This window comes from Hemicordylus capensis, chromosome 2 (assembly GCF_027244095.1).
Source record: "Hemicordylus capensis ecotype Gifberg chromosome 2, rHemCap1.1.pri, whole genome shotgun sequence".
Classification (NCBI taxonomy): domain Eukaryota; kingdom Metazoa; phylum Chordata; class Lepidosauria; order Squamata; family Cordylidae; genus Hemicordylus; species Hemicordylus capensis.
This window is the reverse complement of record NC_069658.1, coordinates 393,548,499-393,560,850: the sequence shown is the minus strand read 5'-3', so window position 1 is coordinate 393,560,850 and position 12,352 is coordinate 393,548,499. Positions and strand designations below refer to the sequence as shown.

At 48.3% G+C, this 12,352-nt stretch overlaps 1 protein-coding gene and 1 long non-coding RNA gene across 3 annotated transcripts in view; one reads left to right on the top strand and one right to left on the bottom strand.

Moving 5' to 3' along the window:
- MYO15B (myosin XVB) overlaps nucleotides 1-12,352 on the top strand; it is a 123,006-nt gene that overhangs the window by 73,470 nt on the left and 37,184 nt on the right. For both annotated transcript variants that reach the window (XM_053301461.1, XM_053301463.1), the window contains 8 exons: nucleotides 878-1,019; nucleotides 1,378-1,489; nucleotides 2,171-2,331; nucleotides 2,700-2,824; nucleotides 8,401-8,464; nucleotides 10,013-10,085; nucleotides 10,410-10,486; nucleotides 10,906-10,982. In XM_053301461.1, coding sequence (XP_053157436.1) covers nucleotides 878-1,019; nucleotides 1,378-1,489; nucleotides 2,171-2,331; nucleotides 2,700-2,824; nucleotides 8,401-8,464; nucleotides 10,013-10,085; nucleotides 10,410-10,486; nucleotides 10,906-10,982 — 831 coding nt within the window. The remainder of the gene's footprint in view (nucleotides 1-877; nucleotides 1,020-1,377; nucleotides 1,490-2,170; nucleotides 2,332-2,699; nucleotides 2,825-8,400; nucleotides 8,465-10,012; nucleotides 10,086-10,409; nucleotides 10,487-10,905; nucleotides 10,983-12,352) is intronic.
- Nucleotides 1-12,352, bottom strand: part of LOC128347198 (uncharacterized) — a 31,528-nt gene that overhangs the window by 3,864 nt on the left and 15,312 nt on the right. The window contains exon 2 of the long non-coding RNA XR_008317440.1: nucleotides 2,169-2,292. This is a non-coding gene — a long non-coding RNA (uncharacterized LOC128347198). The remainder of the gene's footprint in view (nucleotides 1-2,168; nucleotides 2,293-12,352) is intronic.

Genomic DNA, 12,352 nt, shown 5'->3' with positions numbered 1-12,352 from the left:
TTGCCAGTAACCTGTGGCCTCTCTTGTTTGGGTATCAAGAACTGCCACAGCTAGCAACAGAATGGTGGGTGGTATGGGGTTTCACCCACTCCCTTGGGATGACTTGGTGAATGGGTTTTCTTCTATTCAAAGAGTTTGATTGCCATATTTGGAGTCAGAAAGGAACTCCCTCCCTAGTCAGAACCTATGTGGTTGGGCTTATTGTTGGTTGGGTCTTCCCCTACAGCGTGTGGCATGACTCGGCTCCATTGTGTTAGTCAGTTTGCATGTGTTCTTTCTTTCTGCTTGTAGCACATTGTGGTCTGGGTTGCACTGGCAGATCTGTATGGTGCTCATGAGTAGATGCTCCTACATTTGCTAGCATGTGCTTGTAATAACCAGGCAAAGAGACCTCTTTTTAAGTGGTAGCTCTTGTCTCTCATATTTAGTAGGGGAAGAGCTTGTTCAGTCCAAGCACAGCATCTCTGCAGTGGTTGTTGTTGGTGTCAGCTTGGGGTTTCTTTCTTTTTAGATTATGAGTTCTTTGGGGTATGGAACCTCTTCCTTCCAGGACTCCCAGCTGTATAAAGGAAGTTCCTAATGACCTTAGCATAGCATAGCATAGTGGTTAGAGTGCTGAACTAGGACAGGGAAGACCCGAGTTCAAATCCCCATTCAACCATGAAACTCACTGGGTGACTCTGGGCCAGTCATGTATCTCTCAGCCTAACCTACCTCACGGGGTTTTTGTGAGGATAAAAATAACCATGTACACCACTCAGAGCTCCTTGGAGGAAGAGTGGGATATAAATGTAATAAAAAATAAATAAACAAACAAGGTGGCTGCTGCTACTGCTGAACCCCAGGTATAAGAACCACATTCTCTGACTTTATACAGTTATGCAGATGTGCTGTCCTTAGAGCTGATGGGCCAGAGCATCCTTCAGTTCTCTCTGAAGAATGAGCAGCTTATCCTTCACTCTCCAAAGGCCCTGCAGATTAAGGTCATGGTGGAGCTCTTCCTGCATGAACTGAAACAGGTGAGAGAGAGGCCTGCATGCAGTGGGACCAACACACACACACACACACACACACACACACACACACACACACACACACACACACTCTCCCCTCACCTGCTTGGGTGAAAGAAAGTACAGGACGGAGGCTCCTCACTACCAGGGGTGTAGCTATAATTGAGCAGATGGGTTTGAAGTACCCGGGCCCCCCAGATCCACCCCTCCCTATTTTCTTCATTATCCCCCTCACTCAGAGGGGCCTCTGGGGGGAGGGGTGAACACGGGCCCCCTCTCTCCTAGCCACGCCCCTGCTCACCACCACCACCGGAATAACTACAGTACCTTTCTTGTACTCTCCCTCCCTTAACCCCCACCCAAGGATTCCAAATATGTCATTGCTCTACGCAACTACATAACAGATGACAAGAGCCTCTTAAACTTCAAGAAGGGTGACCTCATCTCGCTGCTGCCCATGGAGGGACTGAAGCCAGGTAACATTACAGGCTCTGCTGTTGTCCAAGGGCCCCTTCCACAGTTCTGAGTCCTTGTATGCCCACTGGAGACACTGTTCATAGTTGTTGGATACATCCAGACATAAATCATTTGCGCAGAGAACCCTGTGGAAGTGCACCCATTGCACTTCTGTCAGCTGTGTGATCTCCTTAAGAATCAAGCACCAGGGAAACCCCTTGCCTCCCGTTTGCAGCCAAAGCTGGCTGTGCATGGCTCTGATTGGCTGGCTCGAAAGCCACCTCTCCCTTTCTTTCTGGAGCAGTTTTTCAACTTTAGGAAGTTTTTCAAAAGGAGGCAAGGAACCAATGTTCAATTGCATGAACTAACACACTACACTTTTAAAAGTGTTTTAAAAGTCAGCCCATCTGTACTGGGGGGAGGGGCATGATAACTGACTGAATCAGTGTTTGATTTGCTGATTGGGAGATCTATTATTGGCATTTCAAACATGAGAGGAAGCCAGGCTCACTCAATACACAACAAGAGGTTTTTTGGTACATCAGTATACCCAGACACAATTCCATCCAAAACCTATGTGTGAGCACATCCTGAGAAAATAATGCTGCAGAGACACTTTGGTGAGAAATGGGTATGAAAGGGAAGCCTTGTATGGCCATAATCTGATGTTTTAATGTGAGCTCCTGCATCTTTTCCTACAGGCTGGCAGTTCGGTTCCATTGGTGGTCGCTGTGGCCTTTTCCCTTCTAGCATGGTGCAGCCTGTGGCAGCTCCCAGTCACCTCGGCCTCCATGTGAACAGACAGGAAGAGGTCCGGAAGAGCCTGAGGAGAAACACACAAATGAGAATCATCAGCAAGGAGGTGAGACAGACTGAGGAGGATGCCAAGAGCTTCCTCGGTAACTCTCATGAGAGATTATCTGACAGGTAGAAGAGCCAGTGGATCTGAGAGAGGTATTGAAAAGGTCCTCCAGCTTGCTATCTCTACTGCTAATGCCCCTCAAGGCCAATAGGGCTGCAGGTGCAGGAAGTCGATACCTTCTGGAACTGGCCAGAAAGAGACCTGCTGGGGAAAAGCATACAAAGCAGGGAGAGAGACTATATCTTTGTTGTTGTTGGAAGAGGGATGTATGGTAGGCCATTCTAGAGAGGGCAACTTGGATACTGGGGGACAGAACCCTACATGTCTCTGGTAAAATTCATCTGAGGTTTGTTTTTCCATCTCTTCAGAATTCTGTCACTGAGCAAGAGTCAGAAGTCACTGGTACAACTGCCACCAGCACCCTGACTCCTGATATCTGCCACTACACTATGGCGGAGTTTGCTGCAGGACACTTCCGGGAAGCCCATACGACGTGAGTAATACATACCAGAGATTCCTAAACTTGTTGTATTGTGAACCACAGCTCTTGTTTGCTTGTGACCTGTGGATCACCATGTTTTCTTACAATTACAGCCATCATGTGGAAGGAAGACTGCTCCACGTGGCAGCTATATTAATCATATGGAGATTTTCAGACAATCCATTGTTTGGGAATTTCCAGATGATGTGATCTTATCCATTGTACAGCAACCACATTACAGCATTCTTGTCATGGTACAGCTGAGGTTTACCCATCCCCTTTTACGATAAGGTCTTGCATGTTCCCCCCAAATGTACTCCTCTGGCCTGTGCCTCAGGGTTTCATTAGGTGTGACCAGTTCCTTTATATTGTGTTATCCCACTCCCAAGTAAGAGCAGCCTGTGGATGGATTTCTGAGGAGAGTATTTCTTTGGCAAAGTCTTTTACTACCCCCCCCTTCTCTATACCCACTTCTCTTAGGCCAGTAATGTTTCGGAGCAGTTAGGCATGTGGGGAGAGCACTTTCAGCTTGCAGTATCACACTAGGGCTTTTAAAACACATACATTATTTTTATTGCTGCACAGAGAAGTAGAAATGCAGTGAACAGAACAGGCAACTGATAAAGAAAATAAAAAAATAAAAATACTTCTAGAACCCTCTTTCCTACGCAGATAACCTGAAGAAACCTGAGTCTGCTACTCGCCGTCTATACCACTACATGCAAACAAGGCGCTTTCTTAACCAACTCCGTGTCAAACTGACAACCAAGCACTCACTCACTTCTTTGAGACCTTCTTAGAAACGGCCTCTGTATCAGCAAAGGATATCCTATTCAGCCATATCTTCCAAGCAACCCTTGTGAAAGAGGTCATTAAGGAGGTGGAGGACGTGGGCAAGAGTTTGGAAGACAGTGACTAGCAGTCTGTTCATTCGCTACCTTGTCAGTCAACGCAAACAAAAAAGATGCATCATATAAAGTTCTCAGCTGGTGGTACAGGACCTCTGCAAGACTCCACCTGGAATATTTGAACTGCAGCCAGCTCTGTTAGAAAGGATACAACCAAATAGGCACTGTGTCCATCTTTTGTAGGAATAACCTTTACTGCAAAGGTTTTGCTACCTAGTTGCTGCCTTCTGCCAAGAACTTCTTCACTTCAGGTCACATGTGCCCCCCAAAGCTTTGCTACTTCAATCTGAACATGGTAATCCTTGTTGTCTGCACAAATGCTACCTTAAACAACCATACACTGTGCAAAATTATGTGCAGCAAGACAATTTGGAACCACCCTTCCAAGCAGCAGTGGTTTGATAAGACATGGAAGATATAGGCTATTTATGAACTTATTCCTCGAGTACAGCTGGCAGGAATCTCACTTGGGGAAAAAATGTTAGGGCTCCATAGTTTTCTCTCCTTTCCCCGGTCCTTACTGAGCCACAAGTGCATTCCTTCAAAATAAAAGTGTATGTTTAATTTGACTGGCTCTGTGCTACATACTGTGTCTCATCCCACTTGAATTCTCGCCAAAATCCCAAAATTCATCCAAATTCCTTACCATGTGTGGAGCCCCCTTCTTTTCCTTATGTTCTGTCATGAAATCATTCTTTGCATACTGTTACTACAACCCCTTTTGGTGAGTTTTGTGAATCTCTAGACCTTTGTTGTTTTGATTTTTGTAGTTTTTGTTAACTATAACCACAGTGGTATAGATACTTTCCTCTGCCTTTTGTAAATTTTGCAACAAATTTTATTATACATTTCAAGTTTGAAAAAGTTACTTCTAACTTTTTCTGACTGGTGCTGAACTGGTACTAAGGGCGCTAAACTGAGAAATACACTGCTGGATCTTTCAGTGACAAATGAACAGAGATTCCCTGGGACTTTTACACACATGGCTTTTAGCTCACATCCCCTCCGGAATGGAGGGTGCAAGTCCAGTGGTCGCTCTAATTTTTTAAAATCTCTGTGTGGAATAAGTTTGGTTCTGGGTGGCAGTATCAAGGCAGTGTGTATGCACCTGTGTTCAGAATAGGGCCTTCCTGATTCAGCATGAGCAGGATCTAAAAAGAACGGAGCTGACATCCAAAAACATATGAGTGCACGCACGTGTGCATGCCTTAGAGGGAACAGTGTGCAAGTCCACATATCAGATAGATTTACCCCGAAGTCCCTGCGAGCTATCAGGGACCAGTACACACCCGATTCTGCTTTCCCCCAAATTACTGCTGCACATTCTAGCTTGGCCCGAATTACGTCACGGGTAAAAAAATCCTCTATTTGCGACAGCTGTTTTTCTTTTTTTAAACCAAGCTTTCTGGTATGCCCTGCCACTTCTCCCACAATGTGTGGAGAGGCCATTGCCAGTAATTTGGCTGTTTTCAAAACCCGCACTTTTGCAAGGCTAAATGAAAGGGAGTTTGACAGCTGTGTTGGGTATGGTCTACTCTGGAGTGATTTGCATTTGTGAGCGCTGGCGGGGGTGGGGTTGTGGCAGATTGGTGAAATTCTGTGGAGGGAGTCCAGAAGGGGAGAGGAAGGGAGGAATTCCTAAGTTAAAGTCAAGCCTTGCTAATGCTGCTACTCCAGTCTTTTGGCTACTTTTAATTCATATATGAGTCTCTGGCTTCGTCTTACGGAAGCCTGGTCACCATAGGAACATAGGCTTTACATATACAGATGTTGTTGGAGGATGCCTGGAACTTAACAATGGAGACTACAGGTTTGATGTAACCTGAGCTTATTCCATGAGGCTGCATTTTTCTTCATCACAGAGAGAAAGCAATGATTTCTACTTTAAACTTCCATGGCCTCTTAAATGGTCTGGGGTGGGGGAACATGATGTGATGAAGGCAGACACAAAGGCAAGTTCATTATAAAAACCAGCAAAGATTTGGGTCAGATTCGGCCGGTTCAGATTAAGCATTCTGTTGTTTGATCCAGCAGCTTGGCAACTTGTCTCGCTGGTCTTCCGCAACTAGCTGTCAAACTAACGACAACAAAAAGGTCTCTCGCTGCCTCCTCTGGGATGTGATTGGTTGGAGAAAAAACCCGGAGCAAGCTGTAGGAAGGCACCCAGGAACAAGATCCACAGGAAATGCTGACAAGAACTGACCCTCTGTGAACGGCCCATCTAATCACCCAAATTTAAACAGCTGCGAATCTACTCTGAAGCAGATTCGCTCTTTGTATATCCTGAAGCATGAAGCCATGCCTGAATATCTCCCTGAATGGGACAGATCTCCCCCCACCCCTTTCATTGAGAAGAATCTTCCTAGGCCAGGACTGCACAACTTTGACCCTCTTGCAGATATTGGACTACAACTCCCATCATCCCTATTGGCTACTGTGGCTGGGGATGATGGAAGCTTTAGCCCCCAAACAGCTGGAGGGCTGAAGTTGTACAGCTCCGTCCAAGGCATGCAAGGGAGAGAGGAGTTTTGCTTTTGGCAGGCTTAACCAATCAACTTTCCTTGAGATCTAACCAAAATCAGCAAATGCTAGCAAGACAACCACCATCAGAAGAGCAGTGACAATACTGCCTTGGAAACTAGAATCCACTTTATAGTTGGTACAATGGAGTTTTCAACAAGATCCTTATAGATTACCAGATCTAGAATTAAAGAGTTTCCCACTTCAGAGGTATTGGGGTGGGTGGGTCATAAGAGGAAGGATACGTGTTTGGCAGGAGAATTTCAATTACCTTTGACAAACACCGTAGAGCAAGTGTTATCCAGACAAGAGGAAAGGCTTGATAATTCCTTTGAAACCCACCATTTCCTTGACAGACTCTGAGCAGGGCACATTATTATTTCATTCAATCAATCAATCAATCAATCAATCAATCAATCAACCAATCATTCTGCAACAAAGATGCTGCCAGTGTAGTGTGTCAACTTCCTCTGTTTTCCCTAGACACAGTTTTGGACTTAGATGACTGACTTATCCAGACTAGCTCAAGTAAGGGTTTTTTCCCGTCTAAAGCTCCCATGGAGAGAAGCCTTCAAGTGAGCTTCCATGAGGCAGCTATTGTATAAGTACTAGTGTCTTACTTGATACATGTCTCAGTGATATGAGGTATTCACAGGCCTAGCAGCACTTATCCACTTCCTAGTAAGGCTTCCCGTTTCCCTTCATGCCATGCATTTATTCTGGAGAACCAAGGGCACACTCTAACGCATGCATGCAGCCAAAAAGGCATGCACACAGCTATAGTAGTCCCGCTTCTGAAGTGTGTGTGTGTGGGGGGGTGCACAGTGGTGTGTGTGATTTTTGCCAACCTCCCCTTCCCCAGAAATGCTTCAAGCAATGTGAAATTATGTCCCTGAGGGCTGTCTGATCTTCTGGGACATAATTTCACACTGCAGAGAGTGCTCCCAGGGGAAGAGCAGATTGGCAAAATTGCGAACCCCTTGCACCTTAGAATGAGTCACTGTCACTGTATATGTGCCTTTGTTGGCTGCGCACACACAGCGTTAGGATGTTGGCCAGTGAAGATTTCTGGGAGGCTTCCACTGCAATAACATACTAAAACTGCAAGCTGTTTTTCCACATTAAAATGTTAACTTCAAACTAGAAAGTGATTGTCTCTTGAGCTGTACAAGTGGGGCACAGTAGGGATGTGCACGGAACTGGTGAGGGCCAGTTCGGTGGTGGGGGTGGTGGCGGCTTAAAGGGCGGGGTGGGTGCACTTACACACACCCCCGCCATGTTTCCCCTGCCGGCGCACGAGTACGTAAGAGCCCATCAGGGTGGCAGCGTACCTCCCTGCTGCCCTGTGCCACCATTTACCGGATGTCACCGGATGTAAATGGTGGCTCGGGACAGCAGGAAGGTACACTACTGCCCTGACGGGCTCTTACATACTTGCACGCTGGCAGGGGAAACACGGTGTGTGTGGGGCGGGGGGTAGTGCACCCACTCCCGCCCTTAAAGCCATCTCTCCCCCCACCCGCCGTCAAACTTGGAACCAGCCCCATGTTCGTGCACATCCCTAGGGCACAGTGGAAAACTTCAAAGAAGCCTCCAGTTCTTAAGCATTTCTCTGTTATTTTTGGTTAAGGTTTTAGAGATCAGCAGTGACCCGTGGCCTAGATCTTAGGAATTACTGTTAGCTAGAGGTGTGGGGCATCTCTTAGACAGGTGGCCCTTGTTATTCATGGGGGTTCCGTTCTCGCCTATAGCAGCCGGAAATGACATCGGATTTCTGGTTCATTTCCAGCCACTCAAAACCACCGATAGGCAAATTTCACCTATTTTTCTATCTGTGGATAATAAAAATGGGTCCCCAAGACCCAATTGTGGATATGCAAAACTATAAATCTGGGTTCCGCGGATAACAAGGGCCACCTGTACCTGCATTCTTAATTTATTTGGTAATATCCTAACCAGGGGCGTAACAAGGCTGGAGTGGGCCCAGAGACAAAATTTTAAAATGGGCCCCTCGCTGATGCGCACACACACACACTTCACAATATATAGTCATGTGACTTGCCTCTGGGGGGCCCCTCGAGGCGTGGGGGCCACCAGGCAGCCGCCTCCCCTTGCCTAATAGTAGTTACGCCCCTGATCCTAACTTTCTGTGTCTGCTAGGCTGGGATGGAATGGGATGAGCGCTGAACAGAAGAACCCAGCTATCTTGGTTCAGCATACTAAGGTAAATCAGAGGGAGAGGGAATACTCTCTGGGCACCTCCATCCTCTTCTTTGTCTCTTGGGCCGTGAATAGTTGAAAGACGGCTGATAGAAGTTATCCCGTTTTGAGCCGTGGCCTCCCAAAGCTCAGCTTCAGAAAACTGAATGGGAGTAAAACGGAGCTGAGCCAGCCAGAAAAAATGAGGCCCTCTGCTGGCATGTCATGGAAATTTAACATCCACTTTAAGGAACAAAACCAGGAAGCAGAGAAACAGAGGAGGCAAAGAAAGTCTGATAAGATTGCGGGGGAGAGAGAGAGCAGGGGAGGGAAATGATTGTATGCTTTCTGGGGGTGCTTGAAGGTGCGAGGGTGCTGCCCCACCTGCCCCTAGGAGCCAAACTCCCCTGTGATGGAAGAGCCTTACCTTTAGAGGTCAACTAGTATTTTTAAGCCCGTTATGATAACGGGCGCTAGCTTTCTATCCCGTCTTTTCTGTCTCTCTCTCTCTGTTTCTGTCTCTTTTTTCCCCCCTTGTCCCCTCTCTCTTTTTGTTTTTGTTGTTGTTGTTGTCTCTGTTTTTGTTCTTCCTTATTTTGCTTATACTTTTGGGGTGTGTGTGTGTGGATGAATAACGGCCAAAATGGCCCATGAGAAGGTGGCTGCCCCCGCCTATCGCCCTCCCGCGCACCCAGCTGCCGGAGCCCACCTTACCCGCTCCAGCCCGAAGGAGAAGAGAGGAACTCGGGAACAGAGCTACTCTCTGTGTTAAGCTGCTGCCCATACTGTCGCAATGGACGCAATAGGCGTCCTTTGCGTCCATAGCGGCAGTTTGAGCAGTGACTTAGCACAGAGAGGAGCTCTGCTTGTGAGCTCCTCTCTTTTCCCTCGGGCTGGAGCGGGTAAGGTGGTCTTCGGCAGCTGGGTGGGCGGGAGGGTGATAGGCGGGGGCGGCGACCTTCTCATGGGCCATTTTGGCCCTTAATCTTTTTTTGGGGGGGAGCGGGGAAGGTGATTTTGGGCAGCTGGGAGGGCGGGTGAGCAGGCGGGGGCGACGGCTGTGAGCGGGCGGGGGCCTCGTTGGCGGCTTCGCCGCCACCTCACCCAGCTTCCCTGTCCCCCGTCTTGGTCTTCCCCCGCTGCCATTGCCCTCGCCTTTTTCAGGGCGGCCGCTTCTGGTTGCCTCGGCCTCCTCTCGCCGTGCCTCGGCCACTTTCCCCCGCCGCCATACACCGGCTAATGGCCGCCCGTGGCTGTGGGACACTGGTGTCTGCAGTCCTGTGTCCCTTGGGCTCTTCTGGGCCTGCGCTTTGCGCAGGCCCAGAACAGCCCAGGGAGGCAGGGACGCAGATCCCCAACGTTCCAAAGCCATGGCCACTCACTTAGCCTTTTATTATATAGGATGCTGAAGCTTTCCATGCTGTTCCACTAATGCTCATATAATCAGTGGGTTTGTGTGCCTCTGCCAGGCCCACCTTCACGCTGTGCTGAGAGGATAGAGGTCTCTAGCTCACCCCCTTAAGTTCTGCCCCACACTGCTCTCTCGTTTACTTCCTGTATTCTGACCTCACAGGTACCGATCCAGGAACCGCTCCTGTTCTCCTCTTTTGGCGAGATGAATGAACTGGCCACAAAAAGTTTTATGAGTATGTGTTGTTGATCCCTTTGGCCAGGCATTGGGGAATGATGGGAACTGTATTACCAGAGCAATACAGAAAGGCAAGGGGCATTTATACTTCTAAGAGCCATGTGCTTCTTCCTAATGGAGCCAGTCAATATTGAAAACCTATCACTATAAAGCCATTTGCCTCTTCGGTTGTCTGCACTTGCTGGTACTGGGGAAAGGGCACTTTCCCCCAGTGCGTTCCTGCTCCCAGTGCGTTCAAATTCAACCCTAATAATTTTGTTTGTATCTTACCTTCTCAGTCCAGGAATAGAAGCCATAATTAATATTAACTTCTGTCTTGTAGCTCTGATGAGGCTCATGGGAGACCAGCCGGGCCTCAAGGGACAAAATGAGGTGGATTACATCTTTGAAATTCTCCAGGTGTGTGGCTCTTTAGTTGGTGGACCTGGGTGAGTGGTGGTGGTGGGGGTGACTGGAATGGGAACTGAAGAGTCAAACTGGGGAGGGGATGCCACAATCCCTCCTGGATGACACTGGATCTCCGGAAGGATGGCAGGCAGTCTATAGTAGTAGCAGTAACAATCTACTCATGGCTGCTTCAAGGGAAGTGGTGGCAAATTGGAGTCCATTGCAGAAAGCCTGCCTCTCATTCATCCACTTCAGCCGTCCTTCCACAGATAGGGGATGACCATGACATCCTCCTGCTGACCCATGTTATCCAGTCTCATTCAAGAGTCTCGGGTAGGAAACAGGGCTGCGGGCTCCTACTCTGTGCAAGCTGATTGGTTCTGCCATTTACCTCCTTTCTCTCTCTCTCAATTTCCCTGCCTGGGAAACAGCTGTGCAAAAAGAAGAAGGATATTCAAGATGAAGTTTACTGTCAGGTCATCAAGCAGATCACCCAGAATCCCAGACCGTAAGTACAGCTAGGGTGGGAGGACTGAAATGGAAGGACTGGGGCACATGATACAGAGGAACATGAGTGGGGTGCCAGTCTAAAATGGCTGTGGAGGTTAGCCTCTTCTAGAGGCAAGGTGGACAGTGTTCTGCACATTCATAGAATTGTGGCTAACAAGGCCCAGACAGAAAGGCCTAGACCTTTTCATCTAGATGCATGTGACAAGTAGAGGTGCGGATAGGTTATGCATGGATTTATTTTGCTGGGCACTTCTGTTTCTTTTAATGGGGAGAGACAGCTAATGGAAGGAAAGCAGGGATGGGAGAAAGGGGTCACTGATGGGTCCCAGAAGTGTGGTGGTAGCTAGGAGGAGACTGGTGCTGAGGCTCTGGAAACAGCCAGCATGTGGGTGAGAGTAAATAAGTAGTCGTAGTTGTTATCTGGTAGTTCTATTTTAAATTGATCTTCATAACAACCCTGTGAGATAGGTTAGACGAAGAGATGGTGACTAGCCCAAGGGCACCTAGTGAGCTTTATGGCTGAGTGAGCCGCTGCCTCCTGCCTCTGTGGGGAGTGTGTGCAGGATTGGGACCAGCTCCTGAGTGACTCAGCAGTTCCTTGGGTCACCTGCCCAGCTTTGGGCTTTATAGGAGCGCTGCCTGTGACTTCAGGTTGCTAGAAGCCAAAGCAGAGGAGAGGGAGAGTCCATCTGCTTCTCATCCACTGCTGCCTGGGGTGAGAGACCAGGTGGATGCTGTGGGATCCTTCTGCTGTACCTGCCTGCTCCTGCTTCCCCTGTGGGGCTGCTGCCTCTGTGTAACATGTGCGGAGTGTGTGGGGTTGCCCCTTTGGGGGAGCCACTTGGGGGATAATGAGGGTGAGGACCAGGCTGTTTGACTTAAGATCCCTCATGGGTGTCTGGAGGAGAGTGGGTATTATAATTGGGCTTCTTTTTGAAATCTTGGGTGAGTTGAGTTTTAATATGTCTGGGTCTGTCTGGAAATGGGAAGACAGGGGGTGTATCCACTGATTATGGAGCAGCTATTCCAGTGGTGGTGGGGAACAGAAGAAGTAACGTTGACAGGTCAGCAGGCCGTTGCAGGGGAAGGGAAATCAAAAATTTAATTGCTGTCTCCCCTTCTGGCTGTTCTGCCAGCTCTTCGACCGTGGATAGAAATGCTAACCACCCATAGAGCCTCGTCTTGCTTCTTTGTAATGCCAGGTCAGTCCAGAATAAAATTGAAATAATCCATGATTTGATTCTGGATGAAGGGGCCGATCTGGTATGTATTATGGAGACGTGGTTGGGGAAGGCTGGTGGCCCAGTCTGGTCCCGGCTTCTTCCTCCAGGGTACTCTGTTGAGGAGCAGGGGAGGGGATGTGGGCGG